This window comes from Macaca fascicularis, chromosome 9, assembly GCF_037993035.2.
Source record: "Macaca fascicularis isolate 582-1 chromosome 9, T2T-MFA8v1.1".
NCBI lineage: Eukaryota > Metazoa > Chordata > Mammalia > Primates > Cercopithecidae > Macaca > Macaca fascicularis.
Window position 1 is genome coordinate 59,754,868 of NC_088383.1, and position 17,995 is coordinate 59,772,862.

General features: G+C 41.1%; 1 protein-coding gene across 8 annotated transcripts in view; it reads right to left on the minus strand.

Annotated features, from left to right (window-relative positions):
- The window catches only part of BMPR1A (bone morphogenetic protein receptor type 1A), a 167,480-nt gene that overhangs the window by 41,861 nt on the left and 107,624 nt on the right, over window positions 1-17,995 (minus strand). For 7 of the 8 annotated variants that reach the window (XM_065520764.2, XM_074001646.1, XM_065520766.2 and 4 more), the window contains one exon: window positions 10,652-10,871. The exons of the other annotated variant lie outside the window; for it this stretch is intronic. In XM_065520764.2, the coding sequence (XP_065376836.1) occupies window positions 10,652-10,718 (67 nt within the window). In that variant the 5' untranslated portion in view covers window positions 10,719-10,871. The remainder of the gene's footprint in view (window positions 1-10,651; window positions 10,872-17,995) is intronic. 8 annotated transcript variants of the gene reach the window in all.

Below are 17,995 nucleotides of genomic sequence, written 5' to 3' on the forward strand. Positions count from 1 at the left end.
TACTCGGGAGGCTGAGGCAGGAGAATGGCGTGAATCCGGGAGGCGGAGCTTGCAGTGAGCTGAGATCCGGCCACTGCACTCCAGCCTGGGCGGCAGAGCGAGACTCCGTCTCAAAAAAAAAAAAAAAAAAAAAAAAACTTGCAAGATTTCACCAAGTGGATATTGAACATAGAGAAAAGTAGCAGGCCAAGAGCCTCTCTACACTGTCCCTAGATGATAGCACCCATTCTGTTGATGGCTCCTGGATGTACCCCTCTAGCCATGACCTGCTTAGGCATCTCCTGACTGACTTGTCCTAACTTTTGATTTGCCTCAGACCTGGTCTTACCAAAGTCTTTTGGCTCAACCTCCAAAATGTACATCAATTGTTTTCATTTTTCTCCACCTCTGCTGCTGTCACCAAGGCCCATCACATCATGCCTCTACCAAGGTAAGAAGTCTCCAACTCGTCTCTCTGCTTCTGCTCTTGGTCCCTGCTATCCATTTCCCACAGAGCAGCCAGAGACATTTTATAAACACAAATCTGTCACTCCTATTTAAAACCAACCAATGGCTCCACAATGCACTCAGAATAAAATCCAACCTCCACTGTGTGCTCCCGGGGCCCAGGAGGATCTGGATCCTGCAGGCCTCACCATCGTCACTTCACTTGCCACACGGCCTTCTGTCAGTTCTGAACATGTCAATCTCTCCCCACCCATAAGTCCCATATATTTACAAAGAATAAATTACGAGTCCTGGGGTGGACTGGGGGTATGTATAGGTTATACTTCAAAACACACACAAAATATTTAATAGCTTATATGCTTAAGTATAACATCTCAGAAAAAGATGAAAACATATACATACAAAGATATAGTTACAAGAGACACATGACTATACACAGGCACATTTACAGGTCCTTGTCATAAATGGCAATTTCTGGCATCAATGATTTTACTAGATTTTTATTCCTGGCTAAGTACTTTTTCATACTTTCCCAATAATTTATTGGCTTCCTTTTTTTACAGCAAATAAATGCCCTCTGCCCCAAGCTTAAGATAGAATGTCTACAACAGAAGTCAGATGGCAAACGGTTGGTGAGACCAATGGACTACTGATGCACTATACATGTGAGCTAATCAGCAATGGTAGCCTAATGAATTCTGTAACAATAGTCTGCATCATTAATTAAATAGAAACCAGGAAGACATCAGCAGGAGGAAAGTCAAGTACAAGGAGGCAAGAACTAGGGAAAAGGTGGCATGTCTACAACTGTGCTGTCCCGTATGGTAGCCCCTAGCCACACTTAAAATGTAGGTGAATTAAAATGAAGTAAAATTAAAAATCAGTTTCTCACACTAGTCACAACTCAAGTGCTCAAAAGCCACATTTGGCTAGTAGCTATCACACAAGACAGCAAAGATATAGAAAACAGGTATTGGTTTTGTGGGCCCCAAGGTCTCTGTCACAATATTCAATTCTGCTGATACAATGCAAAATCAGCCATACTACATGTACAAAAATGAGCATGGGTGTGTTCCAGTAAAATTACTTATGAATAATAAAATTTGAGTTTCATATAATTTTCATGTGTCATGAAATATTCTCTTGATTTTTCTTCAATCACTTAAAAATGCAAAAACATCATTCTTCACTCATGAGCAGCACAAAATGAAGCAATGTGCTGGATTTAGTTTGTGGGCTATAGTTTGCAAATTGCTGATACAGAAATTTCCCTCACCAAAGTTAGTTCTATCGTACTATGTTGGTCTAGGGGGAAAATTAAAGCAAAAAGAAAAGACTTTGTGGCAGGGCCAGAAAGCATAGAAATGGGCTTTTCACATCTGATAGGATAATATGTGAATGATTAGGCTTTTTTTATGACACTTTTGGAAGGCCAATAAAAAATTATAGTTGGATGTATTTCAGTTGAACATTAAAAATTGCAGTTAATCAGTTAACATTAATCAAAGTTGGTTCTGAACCCGTTATCAAGAATGAGGTGCTTCCGACACATACTGACATGCAGTGTCATTCATAATGTCACTGAGGGGCAAAAAAAGCTTCTAGAAACATGAATATAGCTATTGCATTAAAAATCATATGCTTGGCCAGGCATGGTGGCTCACGCCTGTAATCCCAGCACTTTGGGAGGCCGAGGTGGGTGGATTACCCGAGGTCAGAAGTTTGAGACCAGTCTGGCCAACATGGTGAAACCCTGTCTCTACTAAAAATACAACAAATTAGCTGGGCATGGTGCTGTGAGCCCGTAATCCCAGCTATGCGGGAGGCTGAGGCAGAGGAATCACTTGAACCAGGGAGGTAGAGGTTGCAGTGAGCCAAGATCACGCTGCTACACTACAGCCTGGTCAACAGAGTGGGACTCCATCTCCAAAAAAAAAAAAAAAAGAAAATCATATGCTTGCCAGGCATGGTGGCTCACACCTGTAATCCTAGCACTTCGGGAGGCCCAGGCAGGTGGGTTGCTTGAGCTCAGGAGTTCAAGACCAGCCTGGGAAACATGCTGAGACCTGGTCTCTACAAAAAAATTTGAAAAATTGGCTGGGTGTAGTGGAGCACACCTGTAGTCCCAGGTACTTGGGTGGGTGAGGTGGGAGGATCGCTTAAGAACCCAGCAGGTTGGCAGGGAATGGTGATACAGGCCTGTAATCCTAGCACTTTGGGAGGCCGAGGTGGGTGGATCACCTGCGCTCAGGAGTTCAAACCAGCCTGGCCAACATGGCGAAATCCTACTAAAAATAAAAAAATTAGCCAGGTGTGGTGGCGGGCACCTGTAACCTCAGCTACTCAGCAGGCTGAGTTGGAGAATCGCTTGACCCCAGGAGACAGAGGTTGCCGTGAGCTGAGATCTTGCCACTGCACTCCAGCCTGGGCAACAGAGCAAGACTCTTGTCTCAAACAGAAAGAAAAAAAAATCATATGCTCAAACGAAGTTTACACTGTTGAATTCCTTTTATTGCATTATGATCAGAGTATGTGGTCTTTGAGGTATCTTATTCTTTTTGTTTTTGTTTTTTTTTTTTTGAGATGGAGTCTCACTCTGTCGACCAGGCTGAAGTACAGTGGCATGATCTCCACTCACCACAACCTCTGCCTCCTGGGTTGAAGCAATTATCCCGTCTCAGCCTCCAGAGTAGCTGGGATACAGGCGCCTGCCACCATGCCTGGCTAATTTTTGTATTTTTAGTAGAGATGGGGTTTCACCATGTTGGCCAGGCTGGTTTTGAACTTCTGACCTCAAGTGATCCGCACGCCTCAGCCTCCCAAAGTGCTGTGATTACAGGCGTGAGCCACCGCACCCGGCCAAGGTATCTTATACTTAACTGAAATATTATTTCAAAAGTACCCATGATAATCCAAGGGTGGTGTGGGAGAAGTGCATGGGGGTAGAGAGGAAATAGGCTTGGTCATGAGTTGATACTGTCAAAACTGAGTGACAAGTTCATGGAGTTTCACTATATTATTCTCTCTACTTAGGCATATGCTCAAATAAGTGTTTTTCCTAAAAGTAGTTTGGTGTTTTTTGTTTTTTTGAAATGGTGTTTTTGCTCTTGTTGCCCAGGCTGGAGTGCAGTGGCATGATCTCGGCTCACCACAACCTCCGCCTCCCAGGTTCAAGCGATTCTCCTGCCTCAGCCTCCCGAGTAGCTGGGATTACAGGCACGTGCCACCACGCCTGACTAATTTTCGTATTTTTAGTAGCGATGGGGTTTTTCCATGTTGGCCAGGCTGGTCTCGAACCTCCAACCTCAGGTGATCCGCCCGCCTTGGCCTCCCAGAATGCTGGGATTACAGACATGAGTCACCGTGCTTGTTGTTGTTGTTTTTTTTTTTTTTTCTGTAAGTAGTTTAAAATAAGAATGTATTCTCATAGGATCCAAATATATATATATATATATATATTGAACCCTACAAGTAAACCAAAAAGGCCTCTTTGGGCCCATCTAATCCCCCTCCCACTCCTTAAACATAACCACTGTTATCTGTTTGGTGTATACGCTTCTTGTCCTTTTTCTATTCATTTACATATATTCTTCCAGAAAACTTTTTATTTTTTTGAGACAGGGTCTCTCTCTGTTTCCCAGGGTGGAGTTCAGTGGCCCAGACTCGACTCACTGCAACCTCCGCCTCCCCGGTTCAAGTGATCCTCCCATCTCAGCCTCCTGAGTAGCTGCAACTACAGGCACATGCCACCATGTCCCACCAATTTTTGTATTTTTAGTAGAGACAGGGTTTCACCATGTTGGCCAGGCTGGTCTCGAACTCATGAGCCACCGCACCCAGCCAGAAACCTTTTATAAAAGTAGAGAAAACTGTACAATGAACCCACACGCACCCATATAGCCCAGCTTTTATGATGATCAATTTATGGCCCTTCTTGTTTCACTCCTTCCCCCTTTCATATAATTATGAAGCTAATACCAGATATGTCCTTTTATCTGTAATATTTCAATGTGTATCTCTAAAAGATAAGGACTTAAAAAAAAACAAACACAATTATCACATCTAAAAAATTAATAGTAATTCCTTATCCTTACCAATATTATCAAACATCAAGGCAATGTTCAAATGTCCAATTATGTTATAAATTGCTTTCTAATTTCTAATTGTATCATAAATGTTACAAATTGCTTTAGTAGTTTCCTTGAGTCAGGATCCAAATAAGGTTCACACATCACACCTGGTTGTCTCCAAGTCTCTTAATCTACCAGTTTCTTCTTCCTCTTCCTGACCTTGAGATTTACTTGAAGACACTGGGTAACTTGTCCAGTATTTACCAGTATAGCATTTACCACAGTCTGGAATTTCTGATCACATCCTCCTGGCATCATTTAACATGTCCTCTTGTTCTCTATGGATTTTGTAAATGGTAGTTAGCTCGAGAACTGTGCTGTCCAATATGATAGCCACAAGCCACATGTGTCTATTGAGCGCTGAAATGCAGCTGCTCTGCATGTTGTGGGGAGGAGAGAACCAAATGTCTGCTTATCTCTGTTTTTAAGGTCTAGATTCACTAGTTCAATTAGCATAGTATAAAATAATGTATCTAATCCTATCATTTCTCTTCTTTTTTATGACTTGGAATACATCTATGAGATGCTTTCCCTCACCTACTAATTGGATACAGGTGGCACAGTTCATATTAGAAAGGCAAGATTAATGCTTGATTTCCCCCTCTATTTACCAATTTTCAAAATTAATGACTTGAACTAGTTGTTTTCTTTTTTAGAGACAGAGTCTTGCTCTGCTGCCCAGACTAGAGTGCAGTGGCATGATCATGGCTCACTGTAGCCTCAAGCTCCTGGACTCAAGTGATCCTCCCCCCTCATCCAGGAATACAGGCACACACCACCACACCCAGCTAATTAAAAAAATTTTTTTTTGTAAAGACCAGCTCTATGTTGCCCAGGCTGGTCTCAAACTCTTTTTTTTTTTTTTTTAAAGGGGCTCCCAGTTTAGCCATGGATGGTCTCAAACTCTTGAGGCTCAAGTTATCCTCCTGCCTTGGCCTCCCAAAGTGCTGGCATGTACAGGTTTAAGTCACAGCCTCCAGCCCTAACTAGTTTTTTTCTAAAGTGTCATTACAAACACATGGATTTAAACATATTTGATTTGTTTGAATCCACTGCAATTCGTGTCCAATTCAACCCGGTCACTGAATCCTTTGAACTTTTCTCCTTGCTTTCTGGCCAAGATACCAAGATCACCTTGCTCTTTCCCTGACAAACTTAAACTTAGTGATTTCTCCAAGGAGTTCTAGATCCTTAGTGAAAAAAGATAATCAGATACTACAAATGGGTTGTTACAGGTGCTTGTTGCTAATGGGTTGGTCAGTGTAAAAATATATGGCGAAAAAAGTAGTTTTGCAACTTGCTCTTTTCACTTTAACTGTATTCATCCATTAAACAAAAATGTACTGAGTACACAGTGCTAGCCACGGTTTTAAGCCCTGGGTGACTAGAAGAGTAAACAAAACAAAGTCCCATATATATTAAAGCTTACAGTCTTGGACAGAGAAAGACAATAAAGACGAATAAATACTGACATTTGGTACTATTTTAATATTTATTCATAGATAAGTGCTATGATACCAAATAAAGCAGGTCATTTTCTAGCATGGGAAAGGAGCAGAGGGCCTCAGAGCGGAGGTCATTAAACCAAAGGCCAGGAGAACGGGCAAAGCAGAGGCCAGTGGCTAGGTCAGAAATTCTCAGAACACAAATCTAGACAAGATATTTAACTGTTTAATGGAACGAAAACAAAGAGACCAAAGAAAATAGAATGTAGGACTACTACAACTTTATGGGAACTGCACTGCCAAAGATATCCCAGGCTGACTCAGTCAGACTGTGAGTTTTCAATCCATAGGACAATTTCCAGTAATCAGACCTCCATACTAACAGAAAGCAGGCTGCTAAAGCTGTTCAGTCTCCACAAAGATCATCATCCACTAATTCCATCTCATATGTGACCATGAAGGCAGAAACACTAGCCAAGAAACACCAGAGAGAAGGCAAATCCTCCCAGAAAATAAAACTAGAGGCTGACAAACAGGCTAAGCATCATTAATCTACATGCTATGGAGCAGTGAATACTGAGGTTGTTTCCAATTTTTCTTCCTCTGAATGGGAGTTTTATATAGTACTTAATCCCACTTCATTTTTGTCACTGGATACTGGGTATACTGTGCACTGATAACTGCTTTTAGCCACACACTGCTGGACCCTGAAGAGGCACCTGGACCTGAAGGAGAGGGCTTCGCACCAGCCACAAGTCCTGGATTAGTAGCTGCGTGTACTACATGGATGCAACTCTGGGGTATAGAACCCTTTGAAAAGGAACTGAAAATTTCATAGCAACATGAGCATTTTAGCATATGTATGACGTCAGGTTGACAAATGTGGTACCCGGCAACAGATACTCTTATTCTTCCCCTCCTTCCCTTGCTGGCAACAGGCATGTGCACATGTACACACACATTAAGGGTCTGCCCCTCCCCCATGTGATTCAGGGAAGCGCAGCCCTCTACTCTCAGCAGAGATAATTGTTGGTCTAATCCAACAATTTTAGTTCCATTCCCCTTGCCAGTGATTTAACATAAGAGCATACAATGAATTTTGGCCACTAAGATGAGAAGGAAGTCTGTTGGGGAGAGGATGAGTGATTGGGGAAAGATTTATCAATTAAAAAGAGATACAAATAGATGTCCCTCTTCTTTAACTGAGCATTGTCAATTCAAGCTTACCTCATCTGCTTGTGATGTCTGGTCTCTCGGCAGCCACACTGTGACACTGTGGCTAACCTGACATTTAGAGATGGCACAGTTGAAAAGACAAAGAAGGTGGGTCTTGATGAGCCACATAATCAACTACAGTCCCCTTATATCCAGACTTCTTGTGTGTTACTACATTCTCCTTATTGTTCACGTCTTTTTAAAAAAACAAAAATCACCTAACCCAAAATGTCATGCTTAAGCTCTTTTAAATTTTTTAAAAATTGTTTGTAGAGGAAAACATTCTAATTGATGGAAGAAATTAAATCTCTCCCAGACCCTTTTAGTTGCCCAATTGATACCTATTTTTCCCCTTTTCCCAGCTAACCAAACTCTGATTTTGTTTGGGAGAACAACACATCCAGCCCTAGGCAATGGATACAGATTAAGCCAACTGTGACAATACCGTTTCTCTGTTTTCCAGTAGCTCTTGCTATGAGAATGATTAGGACTTATGATAAAACCTGTGATACTTTTGCTTTCCTGGTATCAGGTCTAGTTGAGGCCAATGCTGACCCTTTCCCCGTTTTACCTGCCTCAAATGCAGATAATAGTAGCCACTTGGGAACCACAAGGGAAACATCAAGAAAATTACAGACATGTCAGCCTTGACACTACTCAATAATTGAATGAACAGCAAACATCTACCACCCATGTTAAAAATAAATCTCTATTGAAGTCATTATTAGTTACTTAAAGCTAAAATCCATTTCTGAAATTTGTGACAAAATTCAAAAAAGGGACTAAATATCTACCCAATATTAATATATCCTGCTGTAAAAATTGTGACCACGTCTTAAAAAAAAAAAAAAAGTATCTATCAGCTGTTAATATCAGATGACTCATTTTTCTATTCAAACTTTATCTCAATGTAAAGCACTTAAATTTATACCCTAACAGTTGATGGTCAAAACATTCTTGTTTGTATCTAGGATAAGCATTATTATTTCTATTTTACATCAAGGAAACCAAGGTACAGGTAAGTTTATTTTCCTGAGACACAATTCAAAACAAGATAAAGCTAGAGCTAAAGTCAAAAGTTATTTCCATTAATACCCTTCTACAATCCTTCCTAATGATCTCTAAGAAATAACTTTTCTACATTGGTTTTAGCTTTAAGAGCAAACATTTTTATGTTATTTGAAGCAACTATCAAAATAATTTTTTTGAAAGGAAATGTAACAAATTCCACTCTTTATCAGAGAAATGTAATTCTTTTTTTTTTTTTTTTGAGACAGAGTCTTGCTCTGTCGCCCAGCCTAGAGTGCAGTGGCACGATCTCGGCTCACTGCAAGCTCCGCCTCCCGGGTTCACGCCATTCTCCTGCCTCAGCCTCCCAAGTAGCTGGGACTACAGGCGCCCGCCACCGCGCCCGGCTAATTTTTTGTATTTTTAGTAGAGACGGGGTTTCACCGTGGTCTCGATCTCCTGACCTTGTGATCCGCCCGCCTCGGCCTCCCAAAGTGCTGGGATTACAGGTGTGAGCCACCGCGCCCGGCAGAAATGTAATTCTTAATAAGATCTTTTGCTTTTACATAGTAACTAATTACCAACTTATTCCATCTAACAAAAGTTTATTATAGAACAACGTGAATTGGGGCAAGGACTGAGAATTTTGTATCATATTGCCTATGTGTGATCTAAACAGAATTTTAAAAAACTTATGCCAAAATGGAGATTACCTGGGAGTGAGGTAGCAAATATAATATTACTATGAATTTAACTCATCTTTAAAACTATAGCAGCTTTGGTTGATGCTGATCAACAAGGCATGTCACGGATATTGAAGTAAAGGTATTGTACTAAATAATTCGGTGTTTCACAAGTAAAAGTGGCTTTTGCTGAAGGCTCTGTATTCCAAGCATGTTAATACTAAGGATATGATTATAATACCAAGGCAAAATAAAAAAGAAGCTATAGATTTCATTCTGTTTGTGCTTTAAGATGAAAATACCGGCCGGGCGCAGTGGCTCACACCTGTAATCCCAGCACTTTGGGAGGCCAAAGAGGGTGGATCACGAGATCAGGAGATTGAGACCATCCTGGCTAACATGGTGAAACCCTGTCTCTACTAAAAATACAAAAAATTAGCCGGGCGTGGTGGTGGGCACCTGTAATCCCAGCTACTCGGGAGGCTGAGGCAGGAGAATGGTGTGAACTCAGGAGGCAGAGCTTGCAGTGAGCCGAGATGGCGCCACTGTACTCCAGCCTGGGCAAGAAAGACTCCGTCTCAAAAAACAAAAACAGAAAAAGAAAATATCAAAAGCTTTATGATGTTAATCATGTTTCTTTTTAACAGCAGATATTAATCCAGATCACTGCGAATAAAACGTTAGGAAAAAGCAACCTGTGAAGTAAAAAACTTGAGTATGAAGACATCCAGTAAGTTTTATCTAAAATCCTCTTGCAAAACAGTACTGTCTTTTCAGCTTAAAATATAATCCTACTTAAACCATACAGGAAAAAGCTTATGTGCAAACACAGGCCATCTGGTCCTAAAAGTCATCACAATAACTTCCTGTTTGGGAGTTCTGAGTTGTGAACACATAGTAGCAAAATTACATTATTGGTCATAAACAAACTGTCAGTGCTCTATGAAGAAATTTTAGTATTCAGCATAGACAAGTGCCAGTTATCTTTCTAACGTCTTTTGACAACAATAAAATGAAATTTTTCTGGGGGGGGGGGTGCATGGGGACAGAGTCTTGCTCTGTCGCCCAGGCTAGAGTGCAGTGGTACGATCTCGGCTCACTGCAGCCTCCGCCTCCTGGGATTCAAGTGATTCTCCTGACTCAACCTCCCTAGTAGCTGGGATTACAGGCACCCGTCATCACACCTAGCTAGTTTTTGTATTTTTTGGTAAAGACGAGGGTTTGCCATTTTGCCCAGGCTGGTCTTGAACTCCTGACCTCATGATCTGCCCACCTCGGCCTCCCAAAGTGCTGGGATTACAGGTGTGAGCCACCGTGCCTAGCCAATAAAATGATTTTTAAATTATTATTTACATTTGCTCCTGATTGTATTTTAAAGGAGAGAGGAATTTTGAAGCTCAGTCTGGAATATCTTTCAGCCACGAACTGAGGTGGCTTTACATACTTTATCTCATTTAATCCTCACAAGACCTAATGCTGTGTATCATCATGCCTATGTTGTGAAGGAGAAGATAGACTCAGAGAGAATGAGATTTCAAAAACACTTGAAAATGTTTCCATCACAGCCAAGTTAAAAAATTATTTGGCATGTGTTTCATCTTTGCTTCTTTCCTAAAAGCTGTGCTTTAGGAACTATTCAAACAGGGATGAGTAGAAAGAACAGAAGCAAGAAATGGTGCTTTTTATATACAGAAATACATTACTAAAATGAACACTGATTTACCTTGAACATGAGAAATGATGAAGAGATAGGCTCCCAATAATCTGATGTAAATATATAGCTGAGTCATTGTTCAACTGTAATGTTTCCTGTGTATTGTCACCTTTAATAATTGGTCTTGCTACTTCACCAATTTAAAATGACTATCATTCAGTGAGATTTTCTTGTAAAAGATTGCAAGCACTTGACAATGACTTCAACTCCCACTGCTTTCCTATGACTCCTGAAAGACAAAAACATTTAAAAGGTAAGGAATACAACTGAATTCTGGAAAATTTTCAAAAACTAAAAGGGAAACAAATGCCCAAACACACCTTTAAACAACGAAATACATTTTAAAAGATTAAAGCTATCTTTGCCCTTTTTTTTTTTTTTTTAGGCACTATAATTTCAAACTTCAAATAATTTAGTAAAAGGCTGCAACCTCTCCTGATCTCAGATAAGCCATATGTACAACAAGGGAAGTATATTAAACAATCTCAATAGTCTTTTCTGGCTGTTCTAAAGTAATTATTTTATTAATAACATGAAAATTCCCAAATATATTAAGACTTAAACAGGAAAAGTCAAATTTAAAACATAAAGGTAACCATCAACATTCTTGTAAATGCTAGTAGATATAATGAAAATACCGTCTTTGTAATAAATAATTTATTCTATAGATAGAAAAAGAAGCTGACCTAGAAAATTACACATATTTATTCATTTTATTTTATTTTATCTGAGATGGAGTTTTGCTCTTGTCACCCAGGCTGGAGTGCAACAGCGCCATCTTGACTCACTGCAACCTCCACCTCCCAGGTTCAAGTGATTCTCCTGCCTCAGTCTGCTGAGTAGCTGGGATTACAGATGTGCGCCACTACACTCGGCTAATTTTTGTATTTTTAGTAGAGACAGGATTTCACCATGTTGGCCAGGCTAGTCTCAAACTCCTGACCTCAGGTGATCCGCCCACCTCAGCCTCCCAAAATGCTGGGATTATAGGTGTCAGCCACCGTGCCAGGCGAATATTACACATATTTGTAGAGTATGCTTCATCATTAAAGGAAAAAAAAAAAAAAAGGGAGCCAGGTGCGGTGGCTCACACCTGTAATCCCAGCACTTTAGGAGGTCAAGGTGGGCGCTCACCTGAAGTCAGGAGTTCAAGACCAGCCTGGCCAGCATGGTGAAACCCCATCTCTACTAAAAATACAAGAAATCAGCCAGGCATGGTGACGGGCACCTGTAATCCCAGCTACTCAGGAGGCTGCGGCAGGAGAATCGCTTGAACCCAGGAGATGGAGGTTGCAGTGAGCCGAGACTGCAGATTGTGCCACTGCACTCCAGCCCGGGCGACAGAGCGAGACTCCATCTCAAAAAAAAAAGAAGGCCAGGCGCGGTGGCTCACGCCTGTAATCCCAACACCCAACACTTTGGGAGGCTGAGGCGGGCCGATCATGAGGTCAGGAGATCGAGACCATCCTGGCTAACACAGTGAAAAAGTCTCTACTAAAAATACAAAAAAATTAGCCAGGCGTGGTGGCGGGCACCTGTAGTCCCAGCTACTCAAGAGGCTGAGGCAGGAGAATGGCATGAACCCAGGAGGCAGAGCTTGCAGTGAGCCAAGATCGTGCCACTGTACTCTAGCCTGGGCAACAGAGTGAGACTCCATCAAAGGGGAGGGGAGGGGAGGGGAGGGAAAAGGGAAGAAAAAAGGGAAGAAAAAAGGGAAGGGAAGGGAAGGGAAGGGGAAAAGAAAAAAAGGAAAAAAGCGGTATCTTAAAAAAATTATTTACTAAAATATTGCAAATTTGACTTTATTAAGATAAAATTGAACTTCTAATATGGATGACACGAAACATAACCTCTCCAATTAAGGTTTGGTGATACAGACAGTGAACTTTTAAAGGCCTCAAAGTAAAATTGTTAAATAAATAATGGGGAAAAAGGCTAGTTAGTATCAAGATAAATATCATTCTACTTTACCCCCATCCCATTGTTTCAGGTGGTTTGACTTTACTGACTTTCAGCTTGAACTATTCCTGAATGACAAAGATTTTGCTTATCTATGACACAATGACCCTGGTGTGATGTCTACATTAATAACCCGAGCTTTTTATTTTATAATATCTACCTAAGAATTTTCACTTTAATTAGCTCTCCAAAGTTATTTACAGTACTGAGGCAAAGAACGTTTACAGTAAGGTATCATTTATACGTGTATTTTATATGTGGCTTAGTTCTAAAAATCCCTGCAATCTCTTATCTCTCTAATATGAAATTGTTTCCCATCACATAATGCTGAGAGAAAAAGATGTAAAGTCTAAAGTAACTATAGAATAATGTTTGTCACATGATTTAACAGCATTTCTTTGAAAACTTCTTGAAATAATTCAACTGTCATTCTAAGGATACATGTTTCAGGTTTCAAATTCAAGAGAAGTTTCCAGTGTATTTCCAATCCTAATCTCTCTTCCTCATTTCAATTTTCCCATTAAATATTCCTACTAGAATCACACTCTAAATCACCTGTCTAAATCAAACCCACATCTTTCTTGCTTGCTCCTCCTCCTCCACTGGCTACCACTCTCCAGTGACCATGCCAGAAACCCTGGCTTTGGTCCTGCCTCCCTTGCTAGGTCTCCACCCCTCTCCAAATTTTCACTTATTAATTTACTCACTTATTCACCAACATTTTTTTTTTAATTTAATAGGGGTGGGGGCAGGGGGACTCACTATGTTGCCCAGGCTGGTCTCAAACTCCTGGCCTCAAGCAATCCTGTGGCCTTGGCCTCCTCCCAGAGTGCTGAGATTACAGGTATGAACCACTCCAACTGGCCTGCATCTAGAGTACATATTACCGACCCAGTGTTAGGTACCAGAAATACGAATATGAGTATGGTTGCTCCTGCTGCAAGGAGCTCAGTCTTGGGCAGGAGACTGACCACTATGCCATGTTACATCTTTCATTGTCACTGTTTCCTCATCAGTTTATTTAAAGCTAATATGTGGCCTTGCCTCATTAGAGCTACAACCAAGGCATCCTGCAGAGCTGGCTGGCCACAAGACTCTAAGTGCTTTCCCTGTCAGAGGAAAGGGCTGTGTGTGATTCCTTCCACAAAAACATCCATGACCCTGCTACCCTGGCACAAGCTCAAATTCTGGATCTGCCTTTAACTTAACCTCTCTGAATAAGTTTCCTCATCTTTAAAACTGGAATGAGGCCAACTGTGGTGGCGACCGCCTGTAATCTCAGCTGTAATCCTGGGCTCAAACAGGATCACTTGAGCCCAGAAATTCCAGGCTACAATGCACTGTGATCACAACAGTTAAGAGCCACTGCACTCCAGCCTCAGCAATAGAGCAAGACCCCATTTTAACAAACAAACAAATCTGGAGTGATACTTATTAGCTGACAGTTATTTTGAGAACCAAATGAGATAATAGCAAGCACATATTTAAAACAATTTTTAAAATAAATTAAATAAATGTAAACATTTTTTAAATTAAGGAACTCATATAAAATAATAGCTAACACATATTAACCTCTATGTGCCAGTACTGTCATAAATGCTTTGCATATATTAAGTTATCAAACCATCAACCAACTTATTTAAAGGTTAAATTATTATTTTAATTTTACAGATGAAGAAACAGGCAGGTCGACTTTAAGGAACTTATCAAAGCTCACACAACAGGTAAGTAGAGTCATAATTAATATCAAGGAGGTCTGATTCCAGATTCTACATGTTAACAACTATCCTATACTTCCCTGCCTGATTTTATATATATTATACAATGTAAATACACATTTTAGACTATTTAGGAGAGCCCGGTACACAGTAGGTGCTAAATAGAAGTTCCCTCCTCTAATCCATGTTTATAACACACTTGCCAACCTGGCAAAGGAAGCCACTGACAGGTGCTATCCATGACAATCCAATCTGCAAGAAATTTTTATAGACAAAAAAAGCTGTGATCACTTGTATGGAGAACAGCCATCAAATCTTCCCTGACTACGAGCTCAACACGCATTGGCATTGATGACGACTGCTAAGACATGCATGCAGTCTGAGAATGAAGGGAAATGCTGCAGTAATCAAAGAGGACAACCATCTTACTTTATTCCACCTGGCCAGGCCTCCTAAGCACTTGAGAGAAGAATGACAGGAATGCAAAGGACATAGCAACCACTCCACTTGAGATACAACCAAAGGAACCCAGGGGTTTTGCTCACAGAGTACATAAGGAATAAAGTTTGAGTGCACCTTTGTCAAAGACATGACCAACGTGATAGAAAGGGAGACTGGACTAAATTTTTTTTTTTTTTTTTTTGGAGGCAGGGTCTTACTCTGTTGCCAAGGCTGAAGTGCAGAGGTACAATCTCAGCTCACTGCCTCCTGGGCTCCAGGCAATCCTCCCACCTTAGCCTCCTGAGTAGCTGGGACCACAAGCACATCTCACCAAGCCTGGCTAATTTTGTGTTTTCTGCAGAGATGGGGTTTTGCCATGTTGCCCAGGCTGGTCTTGAACTCCTGGACTCAAGCAATCCACCCACCTAAACCTCCCAAAGTGCTGGGATTACAGGCGTGAGCCATTAAGCCCGGCCCTAGACTAAATAATCTATGTTATCCCTTCAAACGTTGGAGTCCTGTGGAAACAGTGTTCTTACCATTGAATTATTAATGTACTCACTAAATGTTTATTGTCTGTACTATGCATGATTCTGTATTAGATACCAAGAATACACTGTTTAGAGCCAAACAGTCCCAGCCTTCATGGAGTTCAGAGTCATTAAACAAAACAATTAAGATACTCAAGACACAAAACAAGAAAACACAAATGATACACAATCATAACTCGTGGTAAGTGCAAAGGAAGAAAAGGGCCAGGTCCTGAAGGAATAGGGGCAGTGACCCCCCTCTAATCCAGATGGAGGGGAAAGGGAATCAATGCTGAGAAGTGACCTTTAAGTTGAGATCTGAAAAATAAAGAGTCAGCCAGGCAAAGAAAGAAGGGATGTTCTAAGCACAGGGAACACCCTGGGCAAAGATCTTGAGGGAGAGAAAAGCAAAGCGAGAACGATGTCTGAAATGTTGAGAATAAGAGATAGTGTAGTGGGAGATGAGGGTGAAGAGGCAGAGAAGACAAAGACCAGATCAGGCAAGGGCATATGAAGGACTTGGGATTTAAGCCTAAGTGGGCATCATCTGAATTCTATGTAATGGACTGGAGGGGATAACGGCAAAAGCAAACAGATCAGTAAGCAGAATATTGTGAAAATTTAGGAGAATGACAATGGTGGTTAAGATTAGGGCAGAATCCATGTGCAGATGGGTGAATTAAAAAAAAAAAAAGGATAGGTGGCAGTGGTCTAGTGGATGGACTCATGCTATACTTCAAAAATAATTTTTGGCTGGCTATGTGGCTCACACCTGTAATCTCAGCACTTTGGAAGACTGAGGTGGGAGAATCACTTGAGGTCTGGAGTTCAACACCAGCCTGGGAAACACTACAAGACCTCATCTGTACAAAAAACTTTAAAAAATTAGCTGGGCATGGTGGTGCATACCTGTAGTCCCAGATACTAGGGAGGCTGAGGTGGGAGGATCTCTTTAACCCAGGGGTTCAAGGCTGCAGTGAGCTTTGATTATGCCACTGCACTCCAGCCTGGGCAACAGAACGAGGCTTGTCTCAAAAAAAACTCAGCGGTACTTAGCAATGGATTAAATGTAGGGCAAGGGAAAGTGAGGAAAAATAATAAAATATAAATAATTTTTAAAAATCAGCTCCAGTATTTATTTGCTGTGTGATTTTGGGGAATTACTTAAGATATCCAGGTCTCCGTTTCCTTTGCCACAAAATAGAGATATTACTAACTCCAACTCAAAGGAGTTAGTAATATTACATCTCAGTAAACATTTCAACAAATAGATGTAATTATTAATAACTGAGCACTTCTCCTTTGTCTCATATTAACTGTTTCTATAATCACATAGCAAAATATTAATCTTATTTTTCAACAATTTTTTTTTTTTGAGACAGAGTTTCGCTCTTGTTGCCCAGGCTGGAGTGCAATGGCGTGATCTCGGCTCACCGCAACCTCCACCTCCTGGGTTCAAGCAATTCTCCTGCCTCAGCATCCCGAGTAGCTGGAATTACAGGCATGCACCATCATGCCCGGCTAATTTTTGTATTACTAGTAGAGACGAAGTTTCTCCATGTTGGTCAGGCTGGTCTCAAACTCCCAACCTCAGGTGATCCTCCCGCCTCTGCCTCCCAAAGTGCTGGGATTATAGGCATGAGCCACCACGCCCAGCCTTTTTTTTTTTTTTTGAGACAAAGTCTTGCTCTCTTGCCCAGGCTGGACTGCAGTGGTGCAACCTCTGCTCACTGCAACCTTCACCTCATGGGTTCAAACGATTCTCCTGCTTCAGCCTCGGAGTAGCTGGGACTACAGGTACACACCACCATGCCCAACTAATTTTTCTATTTTCAGTAGAGACAGGGTTTCGCCATGTTGGCCAGGTTGGTCTTGAACTCCTGACCTCAGGCTATCCGTCCACCTCGGCCTCCCAAAGTGCTGGGATTACAGGTGTGAGCCACCGTGCCCGGCTGCAATCATTCTTAAAATTATATAACGTCTAACGATAAAACATATTTTTTAATTCCTAAATGATTCATCAGAATTTTTACATTAAATTAAAAATATCTTGCAACGTGAAGAAAATGAGGAGATGCACATATTTGACATGCAGCATAATCAAAATTTTAAAATCATGCTGCCATTTAAAAGCTATTGAATAGTCAGACAAAATAGGCATCTAAATAAATTTACTTCCCCTTGCTATATACACAGACTGGTACCATTTCTTTACAGGAAAATAACATTAAGGCAGAATTACTCAAATATAAATAATTTCTTTTTTAAGTAAAAGATTTTAAGGCTTCTCAAACAGCAAGACAACTGAACCAACAGTGCAATTGGAACTTTAAAAAAAAAAAAAAAACCCAGGAAAAGGCTGAAGTCAGCTGAAAAAACAGACTAAAGTCATTCTTTCCTCTTCCCGTTAAGCCCCCCACCCTTGATTTTCACTTTCTAGTAGAGAAGTTTGGGAATTTCCAACAAGCTGGCCAGCAGCCAATTCCATAAAATAGCAAGGAGAAAACTCCCCTTTCCAGGGGTCCCTCCCCCCAGGCAGCTCCAGGCGCCGGGTCTGACAAGCTTTCTGAGAAGGAATAGACTCACTGCAGACTTCCTGGCTCCAAGGCCATTGTTCGCATGGCTGCTCTGCTCCTGATCCAGGGCCTGGATTAGCATAAGAATATCATCTTTTCCCTTAACAAGCAACTCATCCATTCCTTCCC